General features: G+C 45.2%; 1 protein-coding gene across 2 annotated transcripts in view; it reads right to left on the bottom strand.

Annotated features, from left to right (window-relative positions):
- The window catches only part of OSBPL10 (oxysterol binding protein like 10), a 784,850-nt gene that overhangs the window by 15,574 nt on the left and 743,068 nt on the right, over positions 1 to 26,208 (bottom strand). For both annotated transcript variants that reach the window (XM_078663937.1, XM_078663936.1), the window contains one exon: positions 1,323 to 1,509. In XM_078663937.1, the coding sequence (XP_078520063.1) occupies positions 1,323 to 1,509 (187 nt within the window). The remainder of the gene's footprint in view (positions 1 to 1,322; positions 1,510 to 26,208) is intronic.

Here is a 26,208-nt window from a genome sequence, read left to right as displayed (position 1 = left end):
GGGAGGTGGCGGTCTCTGGGGCTGCAGGGGGTCGGTGCCCCCCACATTAATTTTACCTTTAACCCAGGGGAAGTGGCAGTCCCTGAAACTGCAGGGGGGCCAAGCGGGCCCCTCTGAATTAAAACATTTACCCTGGGGCGGTCCCATGGGCACCGGGGTTGCCCCGGGCAACCCCTGCATAAATAATCCACAAGGGGTGACAGTCCCCAGGGCTGCCTCCACCGTGCTAATTTTTCACATAGCCCTGGGGAGGTGGCAGTCCCGGATATCCGGGCTGCTGCATTCTGCCAGGATTTGGCCCACCCTGCGGTCTTCATAAAAAACACTAGTGGGAGCCTGTGCATCTCTTATTTTTTATTTTACAGCGGATCCACAGTATATTAAATTTAAAAAAGCACTTTTAACCCCCCCAGCGGAGGAGTCCCTGTGGGCCCCCCTCCATATCTGGGGGAGGGGGTGCAGGGTATTCCTGTCCTGCCCTTTTCATTATTTTTCAAGTTTTGTGTAAGACTCAGCTTCAAGCCGAGTCCCAAGATAGCTGCCAACACTTCCTTGTTGAAGTATTGGAAGCCACTCAAATTTTAGTAGGATAAGCGAGTCCACTGCAAGGACTCACGTCCCTAGATATCTATACTTTTTAAACTTTAATATCTCTGCAACTACTGAACGAATTTACACTAAATCACAAAAAGCACACTTTCTGGACCAACACTTAGCTGTCTGCCAAATTTGGTGTAATGTCGTTCAGCGGTTCGGTATAAAGTCTTGTTTAAAAAATGAAAAATCCCTGTAGACATAACATGTAAAAAATACGTTTTGGGGAGCCTCTTCTTTCCCGGACCCTTCTTGACGGATCACCCCAAAACTTTCAACACAACAGCTGAACCAAAAAGGGGAAGATCGGTTAAAGACTTTTTTGGCTACGTCATTAGGTCGCTTTCTAAGACAAGTGTCAGAAATGAGGGGTCATTGAGGGACCTGCCACTTTGCACCATCTTTAGGCAAGTACTAGAGAGGACAGGCCACCATGTGACCTCTCTCCTCTGCAACCTTCTAAAGTCAGTGTCAGAGGGGAGGGGTCATTGGGTGATTTGAACACACAAACACACATGGAGCTCGATTCACAAAGGTTTTTGGACCGCCTAGTGTCGCTTAATTGCACAAAAGAGGACTTTACAAAAGTAAATTCTCACATCCTATTTCAGTTCAAATTCAGTCTTAAGTATCAAGATGCTTGTAAGAGGCTGTGGGGCACTGAAGCCACATGTTACTTGCCGCAGAGAACACATGCAGTGTGCAGTGGAGCCCGGAGCAGTCAGTACCTGTGGATCTTCCCTCCATAGAAAGGCTTGGTGTGGAAGGTGACGGCGGCCGAGTAGCCGCTCTTGGCACAGACGATGTTCACTTTGCCTCCGAGTTCAACCCAAGGTATGGTGAGGATGGAACGTGCATAGGCGCTGGGAAGCGTGAAGACGTAATCCTCCCCGTGCTCCATTAACTTCAGAACCCCTGCAGGAAATGAAAGTTGAGGGATGAGCAGGCGCTATCATCACATGCACACAGATGCACCTGTTGGTGATGGACGACTAGCCACAGGGTCAGGCTTGTCCCTCCCACTGGGCCTTGCTGATGACAAAGGCCTTGAGTTAATGCATCTACAAAGCTGATAGCTGGATGGCCCCAGAGAGAACCCTAAAAGTAGGTTTAACCTCAGTTCCTACCCTTCAGAGAATACCATTACCTTAAACCAGCAAAGAGAACAAAAGAAACAAAGATTTATATTGTCTGTATTTATATGTAGTCACCATCATCACAAATTATTTATTTCAGTTAAAAACCTTAAAAGCTGTAAAACGTGATGTCACACAAGTTCATGTTATCAACGAGACACATCATAACACAAAGGGGTTGATCAAGGAAAAACAAACTTGTCAGGTGGTTTGTAATAAAACACAGTCCAGTGACAACAAGCATTTGCAATGCAATTGGTATCACCTTTGGGACCTTATATGTATTTAGCTATGCAGCACATTAGCCTGGGTGCTGAAACATCTACTGTTCTTTAACATGGAGGAAAAGTAAGCACCAAACTGCGTGACACGCCAGGTATGGAAACACATGGAGAGAAATATTGCCTTTCAGCTGGATATGGTATAGGTCAAAGCTCTGTTTTTAATATAAAATCAGGGCCTTCGGTGGTCGTCTTACTGAAAATACAAGATTTGAAAAAAATATTATTGTCTACTGGTGCTCGTATTAGACAATTTCTATGGACTGGAATCTAGAGAATGCTAAAGTGATTCTGGTATTTTACTGACCTATGCTGATCTTTTTCTATCAAGAAAAGTTAAAAAGAGGCAGTTGTCAGAAAAATAAAAAAAACAGAAAGTACCTAAGCAGAAAACAATTCTGGTATTTAACTGACCTCTACTGGTCGTTTTCTATCAAGACGATTAAATAGAGGAAGTTGACAGTTAAATAGAGGCAGTTGAACAAGCAGAAAGCAATTCTGGTATTGTACTGACCTCTACTGGTTGTTTTCTACCAAGACAGTTAAATAGAGGTAGTTGAACAGAACAAAAAGACCCTGAGCGGAAGCAAACACGACCTAGGGTTGGTCTCCAGAGGCCACAAAGTATATACACATATAAGTATATGCTAAAGTATATACAAGACGTCTCGAAGGCTCGACCTAAAATCCTTGGCACGGTCAGCTATGTCTACCATAAGGGCTCGAAAAATAACATTTAGGACCTATAGATCTACTGTCCTGAAGTGTACCACCCTCATGCATTATCATATATATGTCCTAATCAATCAGGGTTAACTATGTCAAGGTTTAAAAGTCACATTTGAACATAAAATGATTAACATCAGAAGAATAGTCAGAAAATAAAAAAAAAACATTCCTAGAAAAAATGAAAACATCACTTCATTGACCCCAACGTGTGCTATAAAATACTAAAATGATTTGCCTCTCTTCTTTCTGATTAGCCACACTATTTGCAAGAATCTGCTCAGGCCAAAGACTAGAAGGGGAGAGGTTAGGGCACAGTGGTCTAATCCAGTCATTTCTATGCTTGGCATACACTGGACAGAAAAATAAAACTCTCTACTGCGCAATGGGGGCACAGATCACAGAACACCTCATTAACGGAGCCCGGTTTTCACTCAACAGTACATGTAATGATTTTAAGCACTCCAAATCGCTGCCTCACGAAGTGGGCCACTGGAATTCTGTGATTGTGTTGCCGTGGCGATTTTCGCATACTTATAGATTTGCCACCTAATCCATCATGTGCTGCATAATCCGCAGATTGTACCCCCCAAAAATTATTTCTAACTAAAGCAGTTTAAAAGGTAGTAAAAACGCAGCAAAGCACATCAATCCCCCCACCCCCCCCAAATCAGGGGTAGCAAGAGCTATATTAATGCACACCTTTTTCCCTTCTCTATCCCTCCACTATCTTTCTCAATCGAAATAACTGACTAACAAAACCACCCCTCAAATTGCTTTCATATTTCACTATACTAATTCACCGCTAACACTGTATGGGTTCCAGAGTGGCGAGCTATTCGCCGAAAAAAGCACTTCAACCCCCCATCAAGGGTAGCAAGCGATATATAAATGAAAACCTTTTTCCCTTCTTTATCCCTCCACTATCCTTCTCAATCTAAATAACTAACTAACATATCCACCACTCAAATTACTTTCATATATGCACTATACTAATTCCCCACTAATCCTTTATGGGTTTTGAAGTGGCGTGCTATTCACTGAAAAAGCGATTTAACGCCCATCAGGGGTAGCAAGCGCTATATAATTCAAACCTTTTTCACTTCGTCTATCCCTCCACTATCCTTCTCAATCCAAATACCTGACTAACATATCCACCACTCATATTACTTTCATATTTTCACTATAATAATTCACCACTAATTTTTTTATGGATTCTGGAGTACCGTGCTACTTGCCGAAAAAGTGATTTGACGCCTCGTCAGGGGTAGTAAGCGCTATATAATGCAATTACAATACAATACAATACATTTTGCAGCGCAGTAAAAAGGCCCTTTTGAATGGTTGGTTAGTCCCCTCTCTGTAGCATATTGCTATATTTGGGTGCTAAATTGGTACTAATGAGGTGCAAGCAATGCCAAGATCGTGCTAACAAGTTTAAAAAGACAAAACAATGAAGTAATACTATCACAAAATGTGTTTCATAATGCCGCATAATTTGCCTTTTCTTGCCACACAATTTTCTCCGCCCTGCTTCATAATTTGGCCTTCCCCAGCCGCATATTTCCAGTGGCCCTGCTCATGAACAAAGACCTAGCCAGAGTCTATATATACTTCGTACATGGAGAAAGACTTTGGAAGAATCAAACTACTTGCAAAATTGCCCTGGAAAGTGCATCTGTGCGGGATTAGTTGGATATATTCTCAAAATGCGGCTTTTACAGCACCTTTTAAACTGCAAGTTATTATTGTATGGAAATCGTTCCATAGTTCGTCTATGCCCAGGATCTGAAACCAGTGACGAATGTGTTGGAACCAGGGAAGACTTGTGGCACTGGCGAGAGGTAGTAACTCCTTTAAGGTGTCCCTGTAAAAATACAGCGGCTCAGTGGCCCATAATCCTAATCAGAATAAAAGCGGTCGCTCGGCGGCACAAAACTCAATATGTTTAAGGGGGATGTCCAGGAATAAGGGAATTAATGGGGTTCTCTGGGTGGGATTACTTAGCCATCTTATAAATTTATTTTCTTGTATTGTTAGATGGGTTGCTGTAGTATAGCCACAGATTTCCGCCCCACAGAGAACGGATGTTTGGCCTAATTAGGACTCGCCTACGCAGCGCGCATGTGCTGCATAGGAAAAATACCTTTAGTAATCGATTCACTTTTGCAGGCAAAAACATGCACGTGTTGCAGTGCTTTGAATGGCAACGAGTGCACGTTTGGAGATTCCCTTGTGGGAGCGGGCTTTTGAACCATCTGTTTGCAATTAACAGATGGTTTCTAAGCTCACTCCGCAAGGGAAACAGGCGCAGGCCCCCTCCTATCTCCCCTCCCCCTGCTGCCTCTCGTCAAACTTGTTTTTATTTCATTCGAATGAGTTGCATTCCAGTATCAGGTTACGTCGCTTTCACTTTCGCGGCCGCAGTAAAGTGTTCTAGTTCCTCGGAAATACTCCGTTGATAAGAAAATGATAGACTCCCCCATCCCAAAATAATAAATAATTGATGATAGCCAACTTGAGCCTGCGCCAGCCTTTTTTAAGAAGTGTTGCACGTGTGTGCGACTCTGTACAAGTATAACTCGCTTGAATGGGGGCTTATCTATATAGCATTTTAGTAATGTGCTAACATGAGCAGATACATGGTGTTTTCAATTGCAGTTGTTTAAATATTTTATTTTTAGTGTGGTGCATGAGTATGTACGTTGTTAATATATTTCTTCTTGTACCTTTTACAAAAGAAAGCACAAACTAGCGCCGCCTCGTCTCCCGTTACCCAGGATACGTACCAGAGCCTAATGAAGTGTCACTGTGAGCGCGAGAGGGAATTGATAAACGCTCTTTCATCACGCGCGGCTCTTTATCCTTCCCACGCGCTTCTCGAGACATCGTCATTGCTGGGTTCTGAAACTCACGTGAACAATGAACCAGATCTAAACAATGTTTGTTCTCACAACGACAATTGGCTTCCAGGTATCTTCTACAACGTGGAAGTGGGAAACTATGACTAACTAAACAACAATTGTGAAGCTAGTTTCAGCCTCCAATATGCATGGTAAATAGAACATTAGTGGCTTATGGATAGTTGGGGTAAAGGCATTTGCAGTATGAACCTGCATCTCCATAAAACCTAGCTTTCGTATGCCCTTATCTTTAGGGTTAACAGACAGAGATTTATTTTTACTTGAAATAAACGGGTGTATGGCAAAAGAAAAGCTTAATACTGCCCCGGGCATTCACCAAATAAAGTTACTCACTGACGTGTTCATTGAAACGCTTAATGGGAACCTTGGGGAATGACATGCCTGCTTCGGAACTCCCTGAAAACACAGACACCTGGCTCCAAAAACCGGGAACAAACTACTGACACAAACGCCAAAATACGAGCGCTAGCCAAAGTTACAACGAACAACTCAAAATCAACGCTAAAATAGCGAGAACTTTCATTCGCTGACAACTGAACCAATAAAAAGGCGCACAATCCCGGAAGTACAACCTTAAAGCCTATTGGGTAGCCTTGCAGAACTTGAAAGAACAAGCATTAGCATAGCCAAAAGGTCTCGCCTTTGGGACTTTATAAGTATTTAGTTATGCAGCACCATATCCTTACTGCAACAACATTAACTGTTGCATGGCTAAACACTTATAAGGTCCCAAAGGCGAGACCTATTGGCTATAAATGTAAATAAATGTAAATGTGGGATACTTGTAAAGCGCACTGTTACTCTACCCGAGTGTCCTGGAGCTGTAGACCGCTGGGGAACCCGTCCTGGTTTTCCCTGTGAGATGGTCCCTTTCTGGGTATCTCCAGGGTGAAACCAGGCATCCCCGGCGTCTGTGGGGGGCGGTTGTAGAGATGAGGCAAGCTTAATGCCCAGAGTTACCGAGTGTGTTCCTTGGTTAGAGTAGGCACTGAGGCGAGAATTATCGAATCCGGTGACTGGTCCAAGACCCTGGCGCGTCGGGAATTGAACCCTGGTCCCGGGCCGTTCTCTGCTTACAGGTCTGCCGCCTCTAACCAGTGAGCCACACCTCTCCACAGCTTGTATACCAATGCTTGTTTTTTTTTGTTGCAGATGTATATAACGCTAACTCGACCCAAAGGTATTTTGAGCGCATTACACAAGCACCAGTTACGTTACACAAGGACACATTCATTTTTTTTGGTAGGCACGGGGCGATTAAGTGATTTGCCCAGAATCACAGGATGTGAAGGCGACCCTGAGGCTCGTACGTTGGTTTCCCAGCTTCAAAGTTGGCAGCTCTGGCCATCCGACCGCATCCTCTCCCCTCTCCCCTATTTACCTCGACAGCTGGTGAAAGAGCCCTACTTTCTTGCCCTACAAAATTCAGCAGGAGTCCTGGCTGTGCAACCCCTCTCTTTCAATGGGTGCCCTGGGGTGTCTGTACAATCGCCCAGACCCCTTGGTCCACTCTGGCAACAACTGAAAGCAGAGCACAGGTCACAAACATCACACTTTCTGCTCTTAGCAAAGTCTTCAGAGTTTTCCAATTTTGACTGCAGACTTTTTCCAAGACATGTTGCTAAAAATATACGTTTTAAAGAACATTATGCCATTAAAAGTGTTTTTTCACACATTTGTCTCCTGTAAACACACTCTTCACCGAAGGTTTTTCCTGCTGTTTGCTTTGTTGTAACTTAACAAGCATGAGTTTGTGGACATTACATTTGAGAAAAAGAATCTTAGCTAGGAGCAAAATCTTTTGAATATTGGCATACCTCGGGTCAGTGTTGTTTTCTAAATGGTGTTGTGTTGAACATAGCAGCCTTTGAAACAATATAAACATGCCAACATACGAAACGGCCCTTGACTATTCTGCAGAAAAGAAGCACAATCACTACAAATCACTCCTATAGCACATACAGGGGATCTGTTGTGATCTCAAGGACACACGTTTTAACCCCAGCAAGGCAAACTCAGCTTTTCATCCTTCTGAGGTTGGTAGATTGAGTACTATAATGAAATCCATATGCTTTACACTTTTGCCCTGAATGTTAAGTTTATTGAAATAGCGTACCTGCTATCTGAACCACTATGAAGTGAGAAACTATAATGAAAACTCCCAGTCTCATAGTGCATACATTTGAAGTGTCAGCTGGGCAGTGCTGGGAAGTAGCGGGATTGCACCGATTCCAACAGCTATTTCTGGCCTCTATCTGGGATCCGACCAACCCAGAGAAACATGCTAAATTTGTCCTGGTGTTATTTTCCAACTCCGGGACATAATTAAGCAGTGCCCGCACGTTGTCTACATTTCGATTGGAGCAGCAACCTGCAGGCTGCAGAGGGCATTCCTATTTTCACTGCCAGCCAGGCCCAAAGCAAAGGCCTTAGTTAAAGGGCCTTTAGCTCTTCTTTTGTTCCAACATCACTCTGGCTAGGTGCTATCAGGAACCTATTGCCTATATGCCAATGCAGGGAAAGGAAAAGGCACATAGTGTTAGGCCTGGCATCTTTTGGTGTGTTTCCCCTGTCTTTTTGCTTCTGACCTCCTGGTTTTTGTGGTACCCTAGATATTGTTTTTGCTGGTTTAGTGTTTCTGTACACTTTAATACTGCTGATCAGTACTTAAGTGGAAGTGCTCCTAATGTAAATTGTGTTGATGGATTAGTGTTTCCACGATTGTGATATTTGATTTTCTACTAAGTCCCTAGTACAGTGCATTGTGTGGGTCCAAGGCTTGTATATCAAATGCTACTAGTGGGCTTGCAGCACTGGTTGTGCCACCCACACAAGTAGCCTTTCAAATGTGTCTCAGACCTGCCACTGCAGTGTCTGCACACAGTTTTCACTGCCCTGTTGACCTGGCAAGTGCACACATTTGTCAGGCCCAAACCTTCCCTTTTGTTACATGTAAGGCATCCCTCAGGCAAGGCCGGATTGAAAGCCAAAAGCAGCTCTGGCAATTTTTGTGGGACCAGCCCCCTCACTACATAGTCAGTCTCGGGCAGCGCCTTTTGCCTGCACTGAGGCTAGTATTTTCATTGCACTTCGCTGCTGTTACTACCGTGACCCACCCAAGCCTTTAGCAAGAGCTGCCCTGATAGGTTAAAATTAGTGCCCCTGGCCACCGCCCACCGGGGAAACGCCCGATGCACAATATGGCCAGTCCGGCCCTGCCATCAGGTAAGGCCACGGTAGCCCTTGACAGGGTGCAGTGTATGTGAAAGGTAGGCCATGTACTGGTGTGTGTGTGTGACATGTCCTGATAATAAAATACTGCCAATTTCATTTTCTCTATTGAAAGGTTATCAGTCCCATGAGCTAACATACGAGTTGCTTTGTAACATCTTACAGGCATAACTTTCCACTAGGACAAGATGGAGAAGTGGAGTTTAGTGAACTCAGAATTTAAAGATACATCTTTTACTAAAGATGATTTTTATGTTGTGTGTTTGAAAATGCAATTTTGGAAAGTGGGCATTTTCTTGCTTAACCATCCTGTGTGCCTCTGCCATTTGTGTATTCACTGTCTGGGCTCAGAGTGACAGGAGCAGGGATGTGCATTCACACTAGTCAGACACCAGGGGGAGGGCTGTGGTGTTCTCTGCCTTTCCTGGGTGACTCATAGCCAGGCTAAATAGACCTGGCAGCATTTAGAGTAGGGGTAGGACTTGGACTGTGGCTGCCTTCCACAAACCTGTCTCCACCTCCTGGAGTGAACGTAGCCGGAACCAGGCAGAACTGATTTATGTATGCCACTGGAGCTTTGTTTCTGCCAACTTCAAAGGGAAGTGTGGTATAAGTATTGGGGCCCTGACCCCAGAACTTTAGAACTCTTTTGGATCAAGAAACCTGCCAAGATGAAGAGATTGAGAAGCTGTGTGGCGAGACTACCACTTTGCTGTGTGCTTCGCTGTGTTAGCCTGCAGTGGCTGCTTCTGTCTTGGGCAGTAAAAGGGCTGGACTGGATTTTCAGCATCTGTTTTCCCTGAGTTTTTCCAAGGGCTTGAGGTAAGGCTTGTCCCCTGTTCAAGAAGTCTCAGGAACAACAAAGACGTCAAGTTATTCTACTACCAGCGCTGGGAACTATGTGTTTTGTGCTGCAACAGAAGTTAAGCAACCTGACGCCATCAATGATGCTGCTGCCGGCTCTGTGATCTGAAGGCACCACAGAGGGCATTGCCGCACATCTAACCGCAACCCTGGTCTCACTGACGATGCTGCCACCGAACCGCTGCTTGCAATGTGACCAGTGGGCACTGCACTCAGCACCTACTCGCTTCACACTGCCGCCCTGGTAGCCACCGATGCATGATGCTGCCACCGACAGTGCTTCCTGCACAGGGACCTGTGGACACCACTCATGGGGAAAACAGAGCACCGTCACGTGTCGCCCCTCAGCCTTGGTCTCACAGACACCGCTCCAAGCTGATATCGAAGCTGCTGCCTGCACCGTGGTTTGGGGCACCGCTCATAAGTTACACAATATAACCACGTCTCACACGGCAGCCTTGGCCCACCGACATCAGCGCCATCGACTCCAGTTCATCAGGCGACAACAGCACTTCGGCAATGACGGTGCCGCTACCTGTACCATGACCTGCTAGCACCGCAACAAGCACTGCCCCACTTCGCACTGACGTCCTGGTCTCACTGACGCCCCAGGATACCGTCACCAAGCCACTGCCTGCACCGCAACCTGAGGGCATTGCAAGCCGTACCGCAACCCTGACACCCGCCGGCGCTCCGGTCTTTAACCGCACCGAGTTCGACTTGCAACTCTTAACTTCAAGGGCCTTACGACTCCTGCATTTCTAAAGGTACTGTTTTGTGAGTCTTACGACACTGTAGCTGGCCTGCGATGCAGTGGTCAGCCAGTACTGTTGGATATGTAAATTTACGAAGCCATGATAGCCCCGACAGAGCTATCGACTTCAAGGAACTGTTTTTTCCTTTATGATTATTTTGAATTACCGTATGTTGGATTTTTATTGTTTTGGTCTTGTTTTACACAGTTAAATATTGACAATTTTTCTAAAACTGGTGTTTTATCCTTTTGTAGTGTTTTCACTGTATTACTATTGGTTAGGTGCAAATGCTTTACAAACTGCCTCGGAGCTCAGCCTGATGGCTTGCGCCAAAAAATCATACAGATGTGTAAATCAATGTATAGGAAATGTTACACAAGACAATGAGGGTTATAAGGTGTAGGAATCACATATCATCCATACCTGTAGACTTGCTTGCTTTGAGAGAATGGTCAGAAGAAACATAAAGTCAGGATATAAAACATAACACAGTCATTGTGGTTGTCTGTACTAACAAGACTTTATTACTCCCTAAAGGAACGGTTCTTTTCAATCTTAGAATAACAACAGATTGAGAAAAACCACAAAAAGGATCTAAATCCATGACTTACAGTTAGCATGTAGCTTCATCATACTGACAAATAGATCACTGTGGTATATTAGAAGGATTGCAACTTATGAACTGAAAGTAACAAAATGATCTCAGCATCCCACTTACTTATCTACATAAAATACAAATCCGTGCCCCGTGCTTCGTAGCAGGCAAATTAACTCTCAATGTTATTTTATGAGTCAAAACTGTAACTGGACACAACACAGACCTTTTCTTGTCCTCGTGTCCTGAAATTGCAGCCGCATTACTACTCTTGATGTTGCTGTCAGCCAATCAGAGCGCAAGCTTCCGCTGGAGTTCGCGGTAGCTTTTCACTCCAATGGCAGCAAGGTGGCCTACAGTAGAGGCTAGTGTGCAGTCAGAATGGAGAGCGGGGGGGGGACATGTTGGGGGGGCAAAGAAAACAGTAAAAAAGTATTTTTTTTAAAATAACATACGTGCCAAATTTTGATCACCGAAATTCAGCATTTCTGCTTCTTCCTTGCTGCAGGTAAGGCTCCCTGCCTCTCCTCTTCATCCAATCCTGACGCTGCTCTCATGTATGAGAGCAGCATCTGTATTTGCTTGAGTGTCAAGGATTTGCCCTCCCAGTGAGACTGTGAGAGCTTCTGCCTGCTCTCTCTCCAACCTATCGATGCAGCTAGGTTAAAGACAGCTTCTCTGCACATGTGGGTTTGAACGGCTTGAGACGGCTGGTCAAACCCATATGCGCACTGATATTCCCCTTGATGGCCCGCCGCCAAACCTCATTAAATGAAAGAAAAATAAAACAATAATAAACAAATTTTATTATCGTTTAATTTTTCAGAATTTGAGGCTGTCAGGGAGGCAACGCTTCTCCGCCATAATAGAGGAGCCACCCCTGGTGGCCAACAGGAAAATAAGCTGCCTCTGCAAAGCAGATCACTCTAATATTTGAAGTCGCGCGACTGCTGAACTCCTGCATGCCTCCAACAAATGGAAGTATCCAGATATATAACATTTTTTAATCTTAATGTCTCAAGAACTACGGAACAGATTTACATCAAGACGCATTTTGTGGACCAAGATCTAGTTTTCTGCCAGGTTTGGTGTAATTCTATTCTGCCGTTTTCCTATGAAAAATTGCATGGGGAAATTGTGTTTTGGGAACCCCTTTTTTCTCGGCCACCAGTTGATGAATCACCCCTAAACTTTGCAAGAAGAAGCTGAGACGCATAAACCTTTTTTTCGGATGTTGTGTGACAATTCGTCAATAGTGCCAAAGTTATTAACAAACCTAAAAAGTCTCTTACTATGGTAACTAGGTCTTTACTTTAACTACATAGTGGTAACTATAACTATATGTAACCTGCATTCATATGTAAAATATAGATGCCAGTAGTTGTAGTAGAGCTTCCCCAATGAAAAGAGATTTTTTTATTTTTCTAATAACTTTGGTGCCATTTGAGAACTCTGAAGGAATCCTACCATGAAAGGTAAACCCTATTGGGTTCTTCGTTGTAAGTTTCATGCTGATCCATCAAGCGAGAACATATAAAGGGGGGGGGGAAGGGGTGTGGGACAAAGTGACATGTCGCATTTTAATTCCCATAGGAACATGTAACCAAAAAAAACAGCTAAACAGATTTATACCAAATTTGACATACAAATCGAATGTTACTCAAAGAAGTGCATTGACTGGATTTTGTGTAAATGCTTTCAGTAGTTTTTGAGAAATTAGCATTTAAATGTTGTTCTGCTCTGAGAATAAAGATGTACATTTTTATAGCTATTTGGATCATTAATCCAAAAATCCCTCACGGATTCACAAATACACAGAGGATTCACAAATCCAATAAAAAAATAAAGGCACCTCATTGGAATAGGGGGCTTTTCTTACTGCCCATTGCAGATTTGTGAATCCAGTTGAGCTCTGCCTGGCTGTCACAGAAATATTTCTGTTGCGGACACTATTCCCCAACACAGTGCACCGAGTAGCTTGTTAGGGAAAATACATGGAAAATGGCATTAAACTACCTTGGCTGAGGACCATATGGAGAGCTCCATCTTGCAAAAATAAATTTACAAAAAAGATTTTTATCACAGGATTTGCGGATCCTATGCAAGATTATTGAATCCTGAAAAAAAGGTATTTAGTGCAATACGGCTGCACTTAGCTAACAACCACAAATGGGAGATGGCTGCACACTGCAGGTTGGGGGCAGGACTATGCCACAGTTTCTGCCACCAACCACCGATGTCCATGGCCAAAGCCCCTAAACAGAGGGGGTTGACTGTCCAGGGAAAAATGGGCCATGCATGTCAAACCCTGCTGTGCACAGCAAAATGCCTTGTGCAGTGGGGTTGGCCATACGCTGTGGGATGGGTGCGGGGCCTGACCACATTAGGTCAAACCTCTGGGCATGAATGAAGTTCCTGTGAAGAGGGGCTTGGCCTCCACACTGGGTTATCTGCTGAGTCTGACCAAAGGCCAAGTGTTGCATCCCGCCCCTCTGTGGGATTTGACCAGAGAAAGATGTGAAAATCTGCATTGGTCCTCCTTTGATAGGAACAGTTCAACCCGAACATCCAAGCAAGATTCTCTATGAACCGGAGCACAAGCAACCCAAGATCGGTTAAAACCTATTTGGGCTTCATCTGTCGGGGACAACTTGGCTTCAGAGACACAGTAAGTACGGGACCCACGCTTAGGTATACCCTAGACACACACAAAAGGTATGGGAGGAATGCTTTCAAATAATCTCACCACTTGCAATCACTCGGGCAGCATTCCAGCCCATTGTTTTTTGCCCCCTTTGCCGCCTAAGTTTGGATCCAGCCATATGCAAATCAGCCTTGGTCCTGCTCCAATAACAACAGTCCAGCCTGAAGGGTAAAGTCAGGCCCTCTCTGAACAAGAACACAAGCAACCCAAGACCAGTTATTGCCTATTTGGGCCTCTTCAGTCGGATGCAGCTGGGGTCCAGTGCCATAGTGAGCAGGAGACCCCCGCCTGGGCATACCCTTGGCCACTTTAGGGAGCTATATCAAATCCAAAACTGCCAATCAATGTCTGAAGGTGCACACAGAAGACATTATGGACATTTATCTTCCCCAAAAAGGAGGGAATAAAATCAGCATTTTATTGGCCACTAATATATTCTTTTATTTTAGTTTCAGGAAAATCCGCTTCACACAAAGACAGAGTTGGTTACACACAGATAGTCTAAAGGTTTATCCCTTCCCTGTTGAAGTGGGATCAGAATGGTTGTGACAGATTACTACAAGCGTCCTTATTGGCCTGTAGACAACCTTTCCAATCTGAATGAGCTCGTGCCCAGCAGAGCAGCGAGGCAGAGAGTGAGATGTATTGTATCTGTCCTCTCCCTTCGCCCCTTCACTCATTTGATCTATTTGCGTTGCATATCATGTAGAGTGTGGTCAGTAGTGGTTGCAGTGAGGGGTGGGAGAGGACATCATCCCTTTTGGAGCCTGAGTAAAAGGTTAGTTCTCAGTGTTGTAAGGAAAGTTGAGGGGGCCCCCGACACACTCCGGACCACGTCAGAAGCTCTCAGGCCAGTGCCTCTCCCCATGCTCCGGACCCAGGCAGGAGCTCTCAGGCCAGGGGCCATGCACAGTGCTGGAGGGGGCCCCCTATGCTCCGGACCCCATCAGAAGCTCTCAGGCCAGGGCCCGTGCACATAGCCAGAGGGGGCCCCCTATGCTCCAGACCCCGTCAGAAGCTCTCAGGCCAGGGCCCGTGCACAGTGCCATAGGGCCCCCCCATGCTCTAGACCCCGCCAGAAGCTCTCAGGCCAGGGCCCGTGCACAGTGCCATAGGGCCCCCCCATGCTCTAGACCCAGGCAGGAGCTCTCAGGTCAGGGACCATGCACAGCACTGGAGGGGGGGCCCTGGAGCTCGGGGCTAATTAAGTGCTTTATTTGTAAAAACCCAAGTGCCAGGGCTCTCGTCAGGAGGCCACTACAGCTTGTACCACAGATTGCCCCAGCCATGCTGCCAATGATTGCAACACAACTACTAACCATCACACTCCTACAAGTGTGATGATTAGGACTATTCAAGGCCCCCCAAAGCTGTGAGAATGGCTTGGGCGGCAGGTAAAAGTCACTGATAATGTATATTGAATAATATTGGATTGCTGTCGTGGTCATCTCCAAATTTGCCAGACAGTGCCACCTTGTGGCAGACATTCACAAGCCCCGGTATTGACAATTAAGTGTTGGTACTGAGCACCGGAAACCACTGGCTCAAATTAAGCACAGGGGCTATTGTTACACCAGTGTTAGTACTGCTTTCCACTACCAGCCATTCTGCTTTGTTCTGAATTACTTTCATAATGATGTTATTATTCTATTATTCTTCATAATGCTGCTCATAATGTATTTCTCATTTAAATCCAGTCACAATGGAATATTTCCACATTATCCCAATGCTCTGCTGTGCGCAAACAACCTTAACTAGCTCCATTGCTGTGCACATACAGAACAAGCTCGTTGTTCATCTGGGTTTCCCTCCAAACATCTGCTCACAATGTATTACCTTCATAATTACTACTTTCATAATGTGCCCTAAGAATCACTGGAAGACTAGATTCATTGCAGAAGGTGTGCTCCTTAAATATGCCTGATTTACCTGAATGATTAATGCCTAACTTAGCAAGAAGGGTTAAGAAGGGTTAAGGATTACATGGTTGACAGGTAGGTAACCAGGCACTACACCCTCCCCCACAAAAGGATTTGGAACCTGTGGGAAACCGCAAACATTGAGACATCTGTCATGGTAGCAGGCATGTGCAGGACACAACCTCGACGCTTTCACGTCTTTATTTAAAGCATGATCCTTTGTTTATGAAATCTGCAACAGCTGGCAGCCTTCCGGCTGGATGACAATGTACTTTTCTGTAGCTGCAAAATAAAATAAATCCCAGCTCGCACACCATGCACGCCTGATCATCCAGCGCTGCGTGATTTTGGGCATGATTTCAGCACAAAAAGAGATCAGATGTACATCAGTTACAGGAGCCTGGGGTTGCAGCCGGCCTGCGGTCTCATGGGCCATGACGTCAACAGCAGGGGCAGGAAGTGACCGGGGCTCTCTGAGTCCATTCCTGTGCTTCCCAGAGCCCTCCAGCAGGAAATGTTAAGGAACAAGTGCTTCCTTGAGGGGGCAAAGTGTGCTTAATATCACTCCTGGTGCCCTAGTTATTTTGGTGAATCAAAGGCCCTACATTTACAAAATATTCTACATAAAAAAAGCCAGTTGCACGTGTCAGTGAGTTAAATGTTTGCTGCTGACATACATGATGTATCCTGGCAAGGATGAGTTAATTCTCGTTGCTTTTGCAGTAGCTGAATTGAGTACCACTAAATAGGGCGATTGCAACACCTCTCGTTTACAGCACTTAGAAACGGCAGAAGCGCCATATAAAGCAAATTATCATCCTGAAAATAGCCTTGGAGCTACTTAGTTTAGCTATAGGGGAGATGGGCCGTGGATTCCCTCCTTGGTCGTCACCAACCCAGTCGGTCTTTAGACAGACTTCTTTTCGCCTCTCCTTATTGTCTCGTCCTTAGCTCCTATCCCCTCTCCCCCGAATCTCCCCCCTTGCCTGCTACTCTGCCTACCCCCCTGTCCTTTGTGCCCTTTGACTAAGCACTCCTTCTCCCCTTGTTGGGGAAAGATCCAATATTTATACTCTGGAGTCTCAGCGAACCCGCTGAGTGAGTCCACTGCGCCAAGGGAGCCACTCACACTTGAGATATGATATGGCACCCCTTGCCAAAGCACTCCCTCTCCCCTTACTGGGGAAGGATCCAGTATGTAGGCCTTGGAGTCTCAGAGACCCCTCTGAGAGAGTCCACTGCGCAAAGGGAGCCTCTCGCATCTGAGATAGGGAAGTGATACCACTTCCCATGGGATCACAGCTTACTGGACTTTGGACGTTTGCCTTGACTCGTCTACCGATTTGTGTACCCGTCACCCTTCCCCTCCTCTTCCCATGCTGTGTCTCTCACCCTACCCTCCTCTTTCCCGCCTTCATTATCGGACTACTTCCCCGGCTCCAAACCCCCCTCCCCTGAATCTCTCACCTTGCCTGCTTTTCCCCTTACGTATTTGTGCTTATTGTTTATCTCGACCTTACAAGTAACTATGTGGCCATGCTCTAAGAACTATGTAACCTTTGTAATGATGTAACCTTTAACTATGATCTGATGCTCATGTAAAGCGCTCTGATACCTCCGGGTCTAGCCAGCGCTATATAAAACTTTTGAAAATAAAAAAAAACATGAAAGTTTTTATATAAAAATAATATTGTTACCAATCCAGCCCATTAATTAACTTGGAGGAGCTTTTCTGTTACAAAGGGGTGGTGATGAATTTTGTGGGGATCTATGAATGTTAAACATACAATATACAACATGCGTTTAAGTAGACTGATGCGATTGAAAACATTTTATAAAGTGCTTAATGCTGGATGTTCCTGGGTGGTAAATGTAATTCGTAAAACATTTCCAAATTTTGGCAGGTAAATTAATTAAAGTACACTTAAACAAAGTGCTTTGCCAAGGATCACACTATTTAACCAAGCATGCAAGCCAAGATGAAAATGTATGTATACTGAACACAAAATCAATAGTATAGCCACTGGATCACATTTCTTCTTTTTTTCGACCGAGTGCAAATAAAGTTCTAGACTAGATCAAGCTATTTACAGGAAAAATTATGAACTATTTGATGAAAGCATCATCAACAGCTTTAGGCAAGCACAGCTGTGAGATAACCCGTGTGTTTTTTTTCTAGACTAGTAGTGAGCTCTTGAGGACACATCAAAAGGTGAACATTGCTCGTTCAATGCCCACACACTGTATTGTATTGTAACATGTGTATAGTGCTGACTACCCCCATGTGTGGCTCTGAAAAGCTTGACTACATGGGTAGCATGATATATACCATGTAGGACATGTGATTGGAGGGGTGTTGTCTTTGTTCTGATCCTACATGGGAAGTGTTTTCATGCCATGCGTGGTGCCTCCGAGGTACGATTATCATATTATAGGACGCAGCTCTTAGTAGTGAGATGGGTGAAGAAGTGTGGGAGGCATTCCTTATGATCACAGTCCAGTAAACTGGTTACTGTTACTTACATAACTTAACAGGGCTGCTGGCCCACTGACACTGGTAAAACAGCCAATGCTCCAGTGAACGTTTCCAGCTTATAGGAATCGCATCAGAAACGAAAACAGCACATTTAAGGGGCTTTTAGGTCTCGCATACGCAGCGCGCATGCGCTGCCCAGGAGGAGACCTTTAGAAATCGATTTACTTTTTAGGCCTTAAACATGCACGCATTGCATTGCTTTCAATGGCAACGCATGCACGTTTGGCGATTCTCTTGGGGGAGCGAGCTTTGAAACCATCTGTTAGTAATTAACTTTCAAACAGATGGTGCTCGCTCCCGCACGGGAAACGCTGTGTGGGCTTATTTGCCTCGCAGCTTGTTCCACTGCGTACTGCGGTTTTAGTTTCACTTTCAGCCGATCTTTGGTCAGCGTTCTTTGAACTCAGCATCTCCAGCTCCAATGGCTGCGGAACAACATCGAACTTGAAGAACTCCGCTCCACGTGGCCAAAGAACAGTGTACAAAGTCGTTGATGAGGCCCCCGGGAGGCTGTCCGCCCACACTGTGAGCATCGGCGACCCTCCGCTGCCGAGATACCGCCGCACCAGTGCTACAACCTAAGAGGGCCGGCTCCCGCGAGGTGACTGCCGGCAGCGCAGGAGGGCTGCGGGCGGCGTGGAGCTCTGCACCAGCCAGGTAGTGCATCTACACACTTAAGGGGCTGCACATGGGTGCCTCCGACGTCACAGAGTTGTGGAGTTGTGGCGTGCACGGATGTGAGAGAGCCGGCAAGGCGGCACTCACTTAAGGCCTCCCTGTCGCTGAATCACCATTGCTGTGGCGATCCCCTGGGGGCAGCAAAGCAAGGCAAGTGGAGCGGCAGTGAAAGTGATTGGGCCCCCCCCCCGTCCCAGGCCAAGACTGCGCGACGGAGCGGGTGCCAGGCCTGAGAGGTCCGGAGCCGCCATCTGTGAGGGTGCTGCCTCACCGGAATATTACAGGAGGTGAGCACCAAGACTCCATCTTGCCATCACCATTTGTTAACTAGAGTTTAGTTGTTTTTTTATCTGCTCAGATTCTGATGTTTGCTTAGCCTGGAATGCAGGAGATCATAAAAAGCAGAATGCAAGCCCTCAGAAGCATTGCTTTTTCTAATGCTACGTGACGCTGATGTAATCCTTAGCAGTATTGTTTTATTTTTCTTTCTGATAAAATATTCAACTGCGTCATGGGCATAGCATTGGCATAGCCAATAGGACTCGCGTAGGGACCTTAACAGTGTTGAGCCAAATGCGAGACCTATTGGCTATGCCAATGCTTGTCTGGTTTGCCGGAAAAGGTTATTTTTTCCTGAAAACATGCATGCCCCTATAGCAAGAATTGTGTGCTTTCTTTCTTATATAATGTTAATTCCATGATGAAAGAAGGTGTTTTGCTTTTCACAGGCCATGTCAGAATCCTAAATACTTTTATCCCTTTTTATTGAAAATGACACATTTGTAAAGCTCCTTCTAAGGTGGACGGGTTTGTTTGTTTAAAAGTGCTAACATTTAATTTTGGAGTTTGGTAAACAGTTGGAATTATTTGATAACCGGTTATTTGTAATAGGTTTGACCAATGGAATGGAAGCAGGGCTGTGAATTAAGGCAAAACGATTGATTCCCCCCTGCAGACTGTGATGAGTGGTCTTCATATCTCACAGATATTTATTAACCTTGGCCTAATTGGAGCCACTTGAAGTGTTGGAGGCACCTAAACGGGTAATGCTGCAGGGCCTTATACTACGACCCTGATGCAGGTAAGGAAGCTAGCGGATCACCTAGTGCACAGGTTCGCAATTTTACAACGATGCAGGGTGGAAACTGGTCCAGCTGTTCTAAATGACACTCCTCAAATTAGATACATAGTTGTATAAATGACTCAATACATAAAATAGTATCAAAGCCAGTAGGCCTCACTTTTCTCTTTAAAAAAGCAGTAGCAAATCCAATAAGCCTTGCTTTTTAGGGGAAATGTTTGGTAAGGGTTGAGTGACGTTGTGTGTCTTATTCCCAGCTGTTCTAGAAAGACACAGTAAAGTGACTTCATGCGCAGCAACAATATGGAAGCTGACATTAGGACACCACAGCTGAACTTACTGAATTAGCAGAGTTAAGCCATACCCTCCAAAAAAGAGCATTATAAAATGAATAAGGACATCCATGTTGCCCTGTACGAGAAAAACAATAAAATATTGCACAGTATGTACTTTTACAACGAGACCGCTTTTCTCTGCATCTAAAAGACAGCCTATGAGTGTACACATTTTTAAACTGGCAAACAATTGTCAATCAAACATGTCATTATGGCAGCAAAGTAAAACAAATGAACGTACAAGGGTGATGAGTGAAAACCCTCAGCCTAGCTTCAAGACACTTCCAACAACACTTTCAAAACAAAAAAGCCATAGAACAGCAGTTAAATTACACAAATCACACACTGGCCGAATGACTAGCAACGGGTCATGTTGCTTTGCGGTCTAACAAATTGACTAATTCAGTTTAACTCAAAACCCATGAGGGACACAAAAGGGACAATGTAGCCATCACTGAACCTCCATGGCCTCCTCACATTAAATTAAGTAATTTAATTTATGCCCCTACCTCCATTATTTTCTATGGGGGGTGTTGTAGTACAGGTGGTTGGCCATGTGTGATGCTGAACTTAACTACTCTCATACGTTTGGCTCCATCCCCTTTTCAGTTAGTGGAAACCAGTAAGTCCACACTTTTGAGTATCTTTACACTCGTATTTTGTGAATGCCCAAAAGTAGTAAAGTTACTAAAAAGTGAAAGTAAATTCCATGTGTAAATTACTCAACAGTGTAATTTACCTTTGTGAATAGCTTCGCTTGTTAGGTCTCGCCTGAGACAGTGCACATGCTGTCCTTTGCGTGTCATATTGTTTACTTACAGGGAGCTTAAAACCCACCTATGGCTTACCATTAGTTGGCTTCAATGTCATTCTTATTTGCTTCCTAGTCTTTGGTCAGCTGGAGCTGGCTTGACATTCTCTTCTTGTCCCCCCACCCGGGAGTACTACTTCCTTACCCAGTGCCCTTGCACTGATTGTCCTTTCAGAGCTACTTTTTAATTCTTGTGGAAATATTCCATTAAATTGCATACAATTGCATACATTTTCTCCTACTGTACATCATGTCACTTGCCCCCTCCCGCCCACCTCCCACTGTCTGTCTTTTTTCTTACCCCTTCTCATACTCCTCCCACTGTCCGTCATTTTGCTTGCCCCCTCCTGCTATCCGTGGTGTTGCTTGCTTGCCCTCTCTTGCCTTCCTCCCACTGTGCCTCGTGTTGCTTGCCCCTCCTGCGCTACTGCTGCTATCATCTATCATCTATCTTCTTGCTGCCCCCTCCCGCTGTTAAGACGTGACTCTGGCCCACTCTTGTCTTCCTTCCGCAGTCCCTCATGTTGCTTATCTCTCCTGTGGTCCTCCTGCTGTCTATTTTGGTCCGCCCACACCCGTCATATCCAAGAAAAAACAATATAATGCGGTCACCGCTACAGTGCCATAGTGGGATTTTGTCTAACTTATCTTTGGCATAATCTGCGGCCTACCCAGGCTTGTGTTGTTGCTTGCCCTCTTTATCCAACCCGTTAAATACTGCGTTGTTTGCCTCTACTGCTACAAAAATAAGCTTTGAAAAAATATATTTAGCATTGTTAATGTCTGTTTTAGCCAGCTGTGCAGCATGGTTGAAAGTAAAACTCTGACGTGGACTGCAAAATATTGCTTTTATTTTTACTTTCAGACATGTTGCACAGCAGCAGCGCTGCTGTACAACATGACTAAATAACATTGAACAAGCCAATAGATCCTACAAAGGTGAAACCTATTGGATTTGTCAATGCTTGCTTTTAAAAAGGAACTCAGAAACATTCATGTTACTCCCCAGTCCTGGAGACAATGCCTTTAGAGAAGTAAAAATCAACTTAGTTTTCAGGTCTACCCCATTTGTGGTCTAGATTCTTATTACCAATGAACAATTGGAACGGGCTCACAATACCAACTACATTTTCGGCACTCGTTATTTCCATTTGCATGTATTTGGAAGTCAGTGTCCCGAGTTGGGGTGTGACTCCTAAAATAGAATTGTGATCACTTAGATGCAGTTGGTAAAAGTATCTCTCTCGGGCAGTTAAAAAACTGTCAGCTCGCACCTGACGGTCGAAGGAGCCAATTTTTCCACACTTAAAAACCTGCTTGAAGTATTCATTATAACGTACACCAAGTGACACAGTTAAGTCTATAAAGCACTGACTGAAGTCCCTGGCACTGAATGGGTTAACAATCCCAAGGCCAACCCCCGACGTCGTCACGCTAACGCAAGTGTACGCCACCAGGCCCCGGTTAGTAAGAAGCATTTAGAAACGAGAAACGGCAACGGCCATGAGCACATCTCCGGGATCAATCAATCAGGGTTTTATATAGCGCGCGACTTATCCGTGAGGGTCTCAGGGCGCTGGGGGGTGGTGGGGTGGGGGGATGAGCAGCTTCGGGTCAGTCGAAGAGCCAGGTCTTGAGGTCCTTCGTGAACGTGTGGAGGGTTGCGGAGCGTCTGATGTTGACCGGGAGCTTGCTCCAGGATTTGGCCGCTATGTAGGAGAAAGCTCTCCCGCCGTTTCTGTTTCTACGGATACGGGGGACCTCTGATAGGGCGAGGTCAGCGGAGCGGAGTTTCCTTTTGTGTGCGTGGAAATAAACTCGGTCATTGAAGTATTTGGGTCCCATGTTGTTGAGGGATTTGTAGGCGTGGGTGAGGAGTTTGAAAGTGATTCTCTTCTCGACGGGAGCCAGTGGAGGCTTCGGAGGTGTTGGGTCATATGTTTGTGGTGTGGAATCCCTAGAATGAGCCTGGCTGTGGCGTTCTGGATGGTTTGTGTATAAGAGTTTTGTTGATTCCGGCACATCTCCGGGATCCTGTGCTAGGATCGAAGTAATCCTGTAATCAGGCGTCGTAGCACACCTATAATGGGCTTGAGATCCCTGGTGGGAATCCTATGATAAAGCATGCCACCAACTAGGTTGGTGAGTGAAGGTTCTTTTTAAAAATGTATTGGTCTGTCTTTTTTAATGCTTTTTTGTCTGTACTTGAAATCGTGAGTCCGTTCCAATTGGTGATTTGTATTATTCAAAGAGGAAGAACGAGCTTCCAAAAAAACTCCTCGCTCTCTGTATTTGTTGTACTAGATTCGTAATGGCCCATTACATCAAAAGCAAGAGATATTTTTTGAACAGCACACATCTGAACTCACATCTTTCAAGATGTTCTCATATGCAATAATGAAGTAAAAAGGAGGCATGGTGAAATAAAGTATTTGCCTAAGATAACCGAAGTTCGCAAATTGGGGAAAACTGAATTCATCCCAGATTTTTGGCATATGTGCATTTCAGCCACTACATCAGTATCTCCTTCTCTATCATTTTTAAAATCAAAGATTAATGTTTATCTTTAGTTCTTGGAGCATTTGGTTACGGCGTGGGTGGAAGGCACAAACCACATGAAAGCTCTGCTCTTTTTGGTGTAAGGGTCCAAGAGACCTCAATATAGCCAGAGAAAGCCATCTGGCTAGAGGCTTTTGTGACTTTTCCACCTGGAAGTATAAATCTCCATAGCTTATTTGATGACATCAGCCATAGACTGTAAAGTATCTGGTGAAACACTTGCCAACTGGCCAAAGGTATTTGCAGACATAGGTCCTTTGCTCAGTACCCGCGGTAACCAAGCAGCCCCCAATGACAAGCCGCAAGCAGGGCAAAACCAGTCTTGGATTGCTTGTGATCCAATTCAGAGAGGATCTGACTTAGCAGTTTTGGCTGGACTGTTTCTATTAGAGTAGGGCTAAGACTGATTTGCATATGGCTGGGTCTAATCTGAGGCGGCATAGTGGGCAATGACCCATGGGTTGGAATGCTTCCGTAAGTGATCGTCAGCGGTTATACTTATTGCAAGCATTCCTCCTTTTGTGTGTCCGATGTAACGCCCTAAGTAGCCAAGGATATGCCCAGATGTGGATCCTCTCTCATTTAACAACAGGCACAACCAGGACACAAGTCCTAAAAAAGAGAGGTGGGGGGACGCTGATGTCACATCAGGAAGTGACATCACGAAAGGTGGCTTGCACGATCAGACTCATTGCCTCCCCTCGCTCAGCCCTTAGATGCGATTGCATCAGAGAAGCCAGTGCGTGAGCAGCGTCCTGAATGAGCTCCGATCTCGTCCCAGAGAGGCCAAAGAGTGAATGTGTGGCTCCATTTGCTGCAGTAATAGAGCTCCTGGTAAAATAAGTAGGGGGATGCCATCCACCCGCGTGGTACCCCGACTCGTGCCCTGGGCACAACTAAATGTCGGGGCCCCGAATTCTGAAGCTTGTAATCCTAAATACACCCCGGTCCTCTGTAATCCCCTACCAGACACCCCTTGCCCCGTTTTCTCACTCCTGTAGGTTCTTGCTTTCTCCCTTTGTGACTTTTTCCCCTCCTCCCTCTGTCTTTCAGGTTTGTTGTTTTTTCCTCTCTTGATTTCAGGAAAAGTCTGATGTGAAAAATATAAGTGCCAGTCTCCAAGCATTAATATATATATATATATATATTTTACACACTAATGGCGCTAAGACAGACGAGTCCAGCTCTTCGGCTGCAGCTCTGAGTGCAGTAATGGATTCATCCAGGTCTGGGCCTGTGCTCACTGACCCGGAAGCTCAGCGGCCCTGAGGGGCGCGCGCCGCGCCCGCGCTTTGTGGTGAGTGAGGCGGGTGAGCTGCAGCTGGAAAAAGCCCCTCTGACACGTGTGGCCCACGTGTCGCGCGCTCACACCGATCAATGACAGCTACCCAGGGGGAAAGAGCTATACTGACTGGTGTTCTGTTTGCTGACACCAATAAAGGATGTGTGTGCCAGTCTAGTCAACATACTCTCCTGTCTAGTCAAGCGCCGGGACGCCCCTTCGCTGGGGCAGCCGCCGCGCTATATAAGCAGATGTAACATAACATAACATCTTCCGTGCGTGTGATGTGCAACACCACTCACGTACTGCATAGTAAACCACACAGACACAAGCTTCGTGTTGGGAACTTTAATGACAAACAGCTAGGGAATTCAATTTGCGTTAATGGCACCCCCAGGGTGTTGGTTTTCTGCAACCTTCACTTTGACCAGCGCTATACGGTAGAAGAGGCCATGGGCCAGATGTATGAAGCCTTTTTTCCTGTTCGCAAACAGGCCGATTCTCAAAATCGGCCCATTTGCGAAGGGGAAAAAGCCTTTTCGGATGTATCATCCCAAAAGGCCCTCGCAAAATAAGGAATCTTAAAATTTGTGATTCACTATTTTGCAAACGCATTTAAGGAATCGCAAATTGCGATTCCTTAAATGCAATTCTGGAAGCACCCAAGTTGTGTGATTTTGCCTTAAAAAATTGCAAATTACCACCAACTTAAAGTTGGTAGTAATGTGCGATTTCCTTGAAAAATTCACTTTTTTGCATTTTACAAAGTGCCATGTGGTGCACATACATGCCCTTAGGGAATGTATGTGCGCCACATGTGCACACATGCATATTTCAGGGGTGCAGCAGACCTTTTTGCACCCACGCAACCTTGAAAATGCATTCGCAATTTGCGAGTACCTATTGGGTACTCGCAAATGGCGAATGTCTTCCCAGTCATTCCTATGGGCCTCTAGGCCTATAGGAATGAATGGGAAGGTATTCCTTAATTGCGAATCGCAATTTGCGATTCGCAATTAAGGAATATGTGGGAATTACAATTATTATTGTGAAATTTACATACATTGCATTTTGCGAGTCCTTAATAGCGAATCACTAAATTCAATATTAGGGACTTGCAAACTGCAAAGAAGATACATATGCCCCCATATGACTTTTGTTAAAAAATAACCTTTATCTGCATCCAGGGCTTTGCAT

This window comes from Lissotriton helveticus, chromosome 10 (genome assembly GCF_964261635.1).
Source record: "Lissotriton helveticus chromosome 10, aLisHel1.1, whole genome shotgun sequence".
Taxonomy (NCBI): Eukaryota; Metazoa; Chordata; class Amphibia; order Caudata; family Salamandridae; genus Lissotriton; species Lissotriton helveticus.
This window is presented reverse-complemented; position numbering and strand designations above follow the sequence as displayed.